This window comes from Pinus tabuliformis, chromosome 6 (assembly GCF_031772625.1).
Source record: "Pinus tabuliformis cultivar Carrire ecotype Pingquan chromosome 6, CPIR1, whole genome shotgun sequence".
NCBI classification, from domain to species: domain Eukaryota; kingdom Viridiplantae; phylum Streptophyta; class Pinopsida; order Pinales; family Pinaceae; genus Pinus; species Pinus tabuliformis.
Genome location: NC_142292.1, coordinates 325,259,771 through 325,269,692, shown reverse-complemented (window position 1 = coordinate 325,269,692; position 9,922 = coordinate 325,259,771). Strand labels below are relative to the sequence as shown.

Sequence of the window (9,922 nt, the reverse complement as noted above, 5' to 3'; positions counted from 1 at the left end):
TTACTCGTAGCCAGGCCTCACTATCTGATTGAACACATCTCTTTCCAAACTTATATCTGATCTGACCTGCTTTGGCTTCACCTACAAAACATTAAATACTTTCAGAACCTGGCATGAATACAGTCCAATGAATTACTATGACCATGTAGAATGTAACAAGACTTCCGGGAACATACGGATCTCTGCTACGACCTTGTTATACCAATGCTTAACCAGTTCACAAGGTTGAAACAATGCTTGGCATAACATCCTTCAACGCTTAGCCGCTCAAGTTGAAAACAATACAACCATTGCAGTTGAAAACAAGAATTTTTTCCCGGAGTGTGATAGCTTATCGTTTATCTGAAGATGCCCCGCGAACAATGTTTCGTCTGATGAATCTTGATACTCAAGTCTATCACATTGATGCTTCTTGGTATGTGGTAAACAAAAGACTTGTTTATAATGTGATTTTTTGGAGATTTCGGTGATGGAAGAAATTAAGGTTAAATTTTGATTTGTTGCAGTTAAAATGGTTTTTTAACTGCATATTTGGATTCAGCACCCTGGAAAACCCCTGGGATGTTTTGATTGTGCAGAAACTAGTTATCAAACTTGCCATTCCAACAAATTGCTGCCGAATTTTGACCAGAAAAACCCACCAAAAAAACATCCAAAAAATCACATTATAAACAACTGCGTAAACAAAGAGTGATAAACAAAGGGTGATAAAGAATATCGTTATGAATTGTAACTGACTTAATAACGGTCTTTAATTCGATGGTCAATGTTATTTCTATGGTGTAACACGAAAATCAAGAGTACACTATGGTGACATGGGAAAGAAGTTGTTTTAAAAAAACCTACGCCTTTATTTAACCCATATTAAAACACTTATAAATGGATTATTGGCACATAAAACAGGCCTTTGAAACATACAACCATACCCTAGTTCTGCGTAAACGTGTCCCGTTCGTTGCGATAACTAACCATTGAAAACGTTTCTCAGATTGTTCGTAGGGATAACTACTTAGCTTTCACATCTTGGGAATCTTCCCAGCAACTCTTGGGGGCCGAAGGTTGAATCCTGTGGAAAGGATTCTTCCTGTTCCTTGCGCTTGAATTCCACAGATACCAATACCAACACTGTTCGGATTAGAAAAACATGACTGAATCAATGGATGAAGAGCAGAATAGAGAGCCTACGGTTCATCTGGACAGCATTCCGGGTCCAGGGAAGAAGATATATGCTATACAGTTGCCTAACGGCGCTAGAGACTTCTTTCTTGTTGATGATAAGTACGAGGTTCAGTCCATTGTTGGCATGGGGAACTATGCATATGTTTTCAAGGCGGAGTACAGATCCAAGGGCCATGCCCATGTAGTTGCCATCAAAGTATTCTACGACATATTCCGAATAGAGTCAGACACCAAGAGATTATTGCGAGAGGTTCGAATTCTTCGGCAGGTCACTCACCCATTTATCATCGGAATCATTGATATTATGGAGCCTATTGAAAAAAACCGTTCTACCTCTCTTGCCATGGTTATGGAGAAAATGAAATCGGATTTGGCCCATTTCCTTGATGACCTTGATGATGAGGAAAATGAAGAGGATAGCAATAAGATTGATGATAATGATGAAGAAATAGATGATAATGAAGAAATTGAAGATGATGAAGAAATAGAAGACGATGAGGAAGAAGAAGACGAGGAAGATGAAGAAAACGACAAAAATGATGGAGCAGATGGGGGAGAAGAAGACCACAAAGAAGTTCCAGTGAAAGATGGTTTTCAAGGATTATATTCTGATGAATGCAAATTGATTCTAAACCAGGTATACATACTTGCACTTTGATGTCAATTTATGTTGAAACTGTAAAGTTAACCATAATCTAGTTGATAAACAATTTGTATTTTTTGGGTATGTTTTTGAATCCTTTTTATTTCAAATTTACGAAAAACTTAAAAGAATTAAAAGTTTAAATTATATAATTCTAATATCTCAAAGATTCTCAAAAAGACTATTTAGTCTATTAAATAGATTGAATATATTTATTTATTTATTCATTTTCAGCTAAATATATTTAATGTATTGGTTAAGAGCATTATTTCTTAGTTAGGAAAAATATATATATAAAAATTTAAATAGATTTTAAGTATTATTGGTTTCTTTCGAAATTACTGCTAAACACAATATACTACTACTTAGCTCTTAGTTTTTCTGTTGTCATGGATTCATATTATAAATGAGTACAATTATAATATAAATAAAATAATAAATACAATATATTATTGAGCTCTTATTTCTTATTTTGTCGATAATAAATACAATATTATATTACTTAGCTCTTATTTTTTATTTTTTCATAGATTCATATTATAAATTAGTACAATTATAATACAAATAAAATAATAAATGTAATGGATATAAAATGATTCATATTATTTTATCTTTTTAATAAATAAATAAATATATATATATAATAATAATAAATGCATATTAATAATTAATCTATTCAAATAAAAAAAATCCCTATAAAACTAAAGCAATCAAGTGCATAAATGTAATTAAGAAAACTATACATCAATCTAAATAAAAGTTTAAAAGGATTTGCATATGTTTTTAAATTTTACAATTTATAATTTGGAATTGCATATTAATAATTAATCTATTCAAATAAAAAAAACTTATTAAAAACTAAAGCAACCAAGTGCATAAATGTAATGTAGGAAAACCATACATGAATCCAAATAAAAGTTTAAAAAGATTTGCATATGCTTTTAAACTTTTACATTTTATAACGTGGAATTGTATTTGTTTTATGGAATAATAAAAATTTATAGATAAATTAGATAATATATTCATATATCAAATTTCTCAATGTATTCATAAATAAAATGTCTTAATGTATAATTTATATATATATATTATTTGAATTTTTTATGTATATATCATATAAAGATTATTTTAATATATATTATATTATTTAAAAAATATTTGTATATGTCATATAAAGTAATTGGAAAAAATTAAGTTTTTTTTGTTAAAATGTTTGTAGTAGTCTTATTATTTTACATTTTGGCTCTTTTATGTACTTTATATAGCATTTATAGATACAACTCAAATAATAATAAAAATTACGCATTGAATCTCTCTCTCTCTCTCTCTCTCTCTCTCTCTCTCTCTATATATATATATATATATATATATATAAAGAGAGGGAGAGATAGAGAGAGAACAACTACTACTGTAGATTCATTGAGGGATCTATCCATGGATGCACTTTTATTTTCAAATTTTGCACCTTAAAATTTTCCCTTTATTTGAGCTCTCCTAAATTTGTGCTTAAGATAAATCTATACTTTGTATAAGATAATTTGCATCGTAATTTCATTAACATAGATCTAAATATGCAAGCTAGTCTATTGGTTTTATTTATTCAAGTTACCAATTGAGCTAACTCTCATATTTCATTTATTACTATAAAAAGATTTGAACGAAAAAAAAGATTAGATTAATCTACCAACAACCATATCGAGTTAACTAATTTACCGAATTAATCAAGATATTACCAATTAAACTAACTCTTATAATTCATTTATTACTATAAAAATATTCGAACTAAAAAAAAATTAATCTACCAACAATCATATCGAGTTAACTAATTTACCAAATTAATCAAGATATTAACCAGGATAACAGTAGCAGCCCTTGAGTGTTAGAAAATCTGTAAAGAGAATAAATGAATTGAATTAACCAGCTTGCTCACCTGCGAGCAAGTTGCACCTAGAGGCTCCACAAATTTAAGTGTACACTCTCTCTTAATTAACCAAAGATGATTCAATAAATACATCACAAAAGAATAGGGAGGTGAGAATAAAATCCTACAACCTAGGAACCAATCTTAACTTAAGGAGTAATGTTACAACCATGTAACCATTTCTCCATTAATACAATATAATATTAATTATTTTCAGCTCTCCCCCCTAATGGAGAAAGGATTATTTCTGAAGTGCTAACATCCCCCTAAGCAATTCAAACTTCACTTTTCCAAAATCCTACAACCTAGGAACTAATCCTAACTTAAGGAGTTACGTTACGACCATGTAACCATTTCTCCATTAATATAATATAATATTAATTATTTTCAGCTCTCCCCCTTAATGGAGAAAGGATTATTCTAAAGTGCTAACATCCCCCTAAACAATTCAAACTTCACTTTCCCAAGAGGCTTAGTAAAAATATTAGTCACATTGTCACATGTTTTATAGTATTCAATAAAAATTTCTTTTGATTGGACATTTTCTCTAAAAAAGTGAAACTGAGAATCTATGTGTTTTGTGTTCTTATGAAACACTGGGTTGTTCACCAGCTTAATGGAACTCTGGTTGTCACATTTGATGACGGTCGCTTCTTTCTACTATTTTCTTACATCATGGAGAAGCCTCCTCAACCAGATAGCTTCACATGTCACTGCGCATAATGCGTGGTACTTGACTTTAGCTTAAGATAAAGACACAGTGCTCTACTTTCTACTGCTCCATGCTATGACCCCAGATCCAACACTGAGCATAACCCGTCATAGATCGTTGATCATCCAGGTTACCTACCCAATCAAAGTGTGAAAAAATTGCCAAAGTAACATCAGATGTATCAATGTTTAAAATACTATAATCACTAGTACCATGAAGATATCTCAGTACACCTTTTTCTGCCACCCGATGACTTTCAAGAGGTTTAGACATAAACTGGCTCATCACACTAACTGAGTATGGTAAGTCTGGCCTAGTTGTAGTCAGATATATCAAACTACCAACTAGTTGCCTCTACAAAGTAGCATCCACCTCCTTAGAGCCATTGTCATTGCACAATTTCATATTCTACTGCAAAGGTGTTGATGATGTCTTACATTGTTCCATTTTGAACTTTTTGAGCAACCCTTTGACATACTGCCTCTAAGTAAGGAAAGTTTGCTTAGAGTCTCTCCACACTTCTAGACCTAGACAGTAATGTAAATTTTTGAGGTCTTTCATTTCAAAAACTTGTGACATCTGCAATTAAATGACTAGTTTTCCCACGTTTTCTAGCCTCATCTGTCTGTCTCTTAAAAACAACATAATCAAATACAAATAATCAAAGGATCATGGTTGTGATCTTCATCGACAAAGTGCCCTGTGTGATTTCTTTGTTTATTTCTAGCCTCATCTGTTTGTCTCTTAAAAAAAACTTAACTGGTTTTCCCACAATAAAAACATTTAATGTCAGATTTGTCACAAGTTTTGAAATGAAAGACTTCAGAAATTTACATTATTTCTAACCTCATCCATCTCACGAATAGTTAAGAAGAAAAACAATAGAGATCCCATAAAGCACCATAATATAGAGATCCCATAAAGCATCATAATATTATCATGATCCCATAAAACACCATAATATTATCATTCCAATTTGAATGAGGGGTGCTTTTGATGCATTAAATTATAAAATGATTTAAAGAAACATTGCTTAAGAAGCAAAACAATAATATTATCATGATCCCATAAAACACCATAATATTATCATTCCAATTTGAGTGAGTGGTGCTTTTGATGCATTAAATTATAAAATGATTTAAAGAAACATTGGTTAAGAAGCAAAACAATAGAGATCCCATAAAGCACCATAATATTATCATTCCAATTTGACTTATGGGTGCTTTGATTGCATTAAATTATAAGATGATTCATTCCAATTATAAGATGATTTAAGGAAACATGGGTTGATTCCGAGGAGTAGTATAATTTTTCAAGCCTTTTTAAGGCTTGAAAAAGAGTGGTAAACTTTAGAGGAAGTGATTGAGAAATATAGTGGTAGATTAGAGTTGTAAAGATACAATGATTTATTTCGTATTCAATTTAGATAATATCTTCATTAACTATATTATTCAATTTAGATAATATCTTCATTAACTATATATGACAATTATATGACAATGCTCTTTTGGCCAGGTTAGGTGGAAAGGTTGATCAAGAAAATAGAGCAATCTTGCACTATATTTTTCGAGATGGGAGAGCATATTAATGCCTTAGAGACAACCAATAGAAGCAGAGAAGAAAACATGGATTGGATAAGAAAGAAACCTAATGAGTGGGTAATTCATGAAGAATGTCAACACGTAGATAGAAAATAAGCTAATTAAGGCATGGCAAAAAGCACTAGGTCATCAAAAGCTAGAGACTCGACTTTGACTTCGCATATAAGATTTAATAATATTATGATTAATACGAAAAATCAAGGACTTCGCAACTAATTAATTGCATGGATGATGTTTCTTTTGGGGAAATTATATTTAAAAAACACTTATCACTTAAGATCCCTAGGAGTTGAGGATAGAGCTTAAGTTGGAATGACTACAAAATCTTGTAATTTAAAATAAAATTTTAAGACACAATTACTTGATACTAAAATGTATAATAAAAATTTCGAAACTCAATTACTTAGGATAGATATTTAAATAAGAAAAGAATTATTAGATAATAAATTAAAAATAAAATTTTTAATATTAAATATTGTTTTTATTCTTCATTTAATTTGTATTACTCTATAGAGTTTTAGATATAAATCAAATATTGAAGTGTTTAGGATTTTATAGCTTTTAAAGACACAATATATTTTATAGCTTTTAAAAACACAAGATTTAAATATTTTGAGTATATCAAAATATGGGATTTTATAGCTTTTAAGGATACAAGATTTAAATATTTTGAGTGTATCAAAATATGTTTATACTTTTCAAATTATAAATTTGAAAAATCTATTTAATGTAAAATAAAATTTTAAGACACAATTACTTGATACTAAAATGTATAATAAACTACTTCAATACGTCTTATTAAAATCTAAATATATATGTCTATCTATATTAGACCTAATAAAAATTTGTTCTTACTTGAAAAAAATACTTCAATACTTCTTAATAAAATCTAAATGCTACATGATCTTTTCATTATATTTCATATTTACTTTATAACTGATATTAAGTTGATTAATATAAGTGCCACTCTTCTTGTTGGCAGTTGCTAAGGGGTATCCAGTACTTGCACTCTGCAAACATCCTCCACCGAGATCTGAAGCCCGAAAATATTCTCCTCGCACCCAACCTACTCGTAAAACTCTGCGACTTCGGTCTCTCCAGAATCCAAGACGACCGGATGACTCGGTTGGTGGTGACTGTCTCATACAGGCCGCCGGAGCTCCTATTCACCGACGACGCCGACGACAACTGTTATTACAACCCGGCCATCGACATATGGTCTCTCGGCTGCATTTTCGCAGAGCTTCTCGGCCACAACAATGGCGACGACGGCCCTCTCTTCGCCAACCTGCGCGACAATACGGACATCACGAAGTGCCTGAAAGAGATCTTCAGCTTGATTCCCAAGCCGTCCGCCGACGATCCCCTCGACTTCCTGGAGAACGAGGCCATCCGTCGCCACGTTCTGTCTGCGTTGCCCACCATGCCCACGGGGGTCTCTCTGAAAACCGTGGTTCCGCATGCTGAGCCCGAAGCGGTGGATCTGCTGGAGAGAATGCTGGCCTTCGATCCGCGGAAGAGAATCACTGCTGCCGAGGCCCTGGTGCATCCGTACATGGCCGACGTCACTGTGGATTTTCTTGCGCAATCGCTCCAGTTGCAGCCTGCGGAGGTCGAGATATTGAAAAACGGCACTGCTCCCATTGTTAACATCCGCGAAGATGAAATAGGAAATGCAAACTATGAGGACCTAAAAAAACTCGTATCTGAAGAATGTGCGAGTTTCAGAGCAGAACGTAGAAACTGATCACCATGGCCGTGGCTCCCTGTATCTTTTCTTTCTACATATTATTTCATAATATATGCAATTCTTCAAAATGGACATTTACTTTTGTGGATGAGTAATCTGAATAAGTTCTGAGATTTATTTTTAGCTGGGCTTAGGCGTTCGATACAAATTTAAATGGCATATTTTAATAAAAATCTTAAGCTAAGATCTAAGATTTTCTTTTATTGAGTTATCATGGTGGGCTAAACTTTCAGGATGAGCAAATTATTATTTATAAACAAATTTTTAAGCAAATTTTAACGGGAATGCATTTAAAAATAAATAAAAACAAAGATATTGGTAATATGCCATGAATTTATATTGAACTAGGTTTTTATTTGGACTAGAATGACTATATTAAGTGGTTTATATAGGTTGATAGTTGTTATTTTCTATTTATAATGGTGTTTACTTGTGAAAACATTTATTGGTGTTAATTTCACTTATAATGATGTTGGAGTTCAATGTATATCAATCATTTTTTTAATGTAGTTTATATATGTTGATAGTTGTTATTTTCTACCAATAATGGTGTGTGCTTGTGAAAATATTCATTGGCTTTAATTTTCACTTATAATGGTGTTGGATTTCAATGTATATCAAACACTTTTTAATGTGGTCCACTTGTGAAAACATTTATTGGTGTTAATTTTCACTTATAACAGTGTTGGATTTCAATGTATATCACACTTTTTTTTAATGTGGTTGTGCGTAGACCATGGTAATAAAGTGCTTTGGTGTTAATTTGTTGATAGCTTTTATTTTCCACTTATAATGGTGTCCACTTGTGAAAACATTCATTGGTGTTAATTTTCATATTATTAGACCATGGTAATAAAGTGCTTTGGTGTTAATTTGTTAATAGCTTTTATTTTCAGTGATGTCCACTTGTGAAAATATTCATTGGTGTTAATTTTATTTTCCACTTATAATGGTGTCCACTTATGAAAACATTCATTAGTGTTAATTTTCACTTATAATGGTGTTGGATTTCAATGTATATCACATTTTTTTTAATGTGGTCATTGATGTTAATTTTATTTTCCACTTATAATGGTGTCCACTTGTGAAAACATTCATTGGTGTTAATTTTCACTTATACGGTGTTGGATTTCAATATATATCAGGCTTTTTTTTACATGGTTGTGCTCTGAGTAGGGTAGATTAGTAGACCATGGTAATAAAGTGCTTTATATATGTTTATAGTTGTTATTTTCCACTTATAATGGGTGGGTAGGGTAGATTAGTAGACCATGGTAATAAAGTGCTTTATATATGTTTATAGTTGTTATTTTCCACTTGTAATGGGTGTCCACTTGTGAAAACATTCATTGGTGTTAATTTTCACTTATAATGGTGTTGGCTTTCAATATATATCACACTTTTTTTATTGTGGTTGTGCTTTGTGGGGTAGATTAGTAGACCATGGTTGATTGTGGTTCACATTGTTTGATTATATATATATATATATATATATATATATATATATATATATATATATATATGACCATGGTTAACAATGGTAAGCATGCTTATTGAGGTTTGATGATGGTTGACTATGGTTGAAGAGGGTTGATGCTATTGACAATGGTTGACCATTGTTTTAGAGACTTGACCACAATTGATTTTGGTTGTCCATTAATGTAACAATGTATTTATGTTACATTCATTTAGAGAATTGTTACATCAATGTTTGTCATCCATAGTTGTCCATGGTTGATGTTACATTGGTGTTAATGTTAATGCTACATTAATGATTGAAGATGGTTGGTAGGGTTAATGTAACAATGCATTTATGTTACATTAATGTTTGTCAACCACATTAATAAAGTGGTTGATGTTTCGTTGGTGTTAATGTTAATGTTACATTAATGGTTGAAGACGGTTGGCATGCTTAATGTAACAATGCATTTATGTTACATTAATGTTTGTCAACCTCGCACATAATAAAGTGGGTGATGTTACATTGGTGTTGATGTTAATGTTACATTAATGGTTGAATATGGTCATTAATGTTTGTCAACCACATTAATGAAGTGGGTGATGTTACATTAGTGTTAATGTTAACGTTACATTAATGGTTGAATAAGGTCGATGA

The 9,922-nt window shown here is 31.6% G+C and overlaps 1 protein-coding gene across 1 annotated transcript; it reads left to right on the top strand.

Moving 5' to 3' along the window:
- Window positions 1-1,144: 1,144 nt before the first annotated feature.
- On the top strand, window positions 1,145-7,803 carry LOC149258611 (mitogen-activated protein kinase homolog NTF3-like). The gene is made up of 2 exons (XM_089425576.1): window positions 1,145-1,447; window positions 7,039-7,803. The coding sequence occupies exons 1-2, from the start codon at window positions 1,145-1,147 to the stop codon at window positions 7,801-7,803; spliced, it is 1,068 nt and encodes a 355-aa protein (XP_089281702.1).
- The last annotated feature ends 2,119 nt before the right edge of the window (window positions 7,804-9,922 follow it).

Coding starts and splice junctions, on each gene's coding strand:
- LOC149258611 (XM_089425576.1), top strand. CDS start 1,145: ATGACTGAATCAATGGATGAAGAGCAGAATAGAGAGCCTACGGTTCAT. Junction 1,448..7,038: donor AGGTTCGAATTCTTCGGCAG/GTCACTCACCCA, acceptor TCTTGTTGGCAG/TTGCTAAGGGGTATCCAGTA.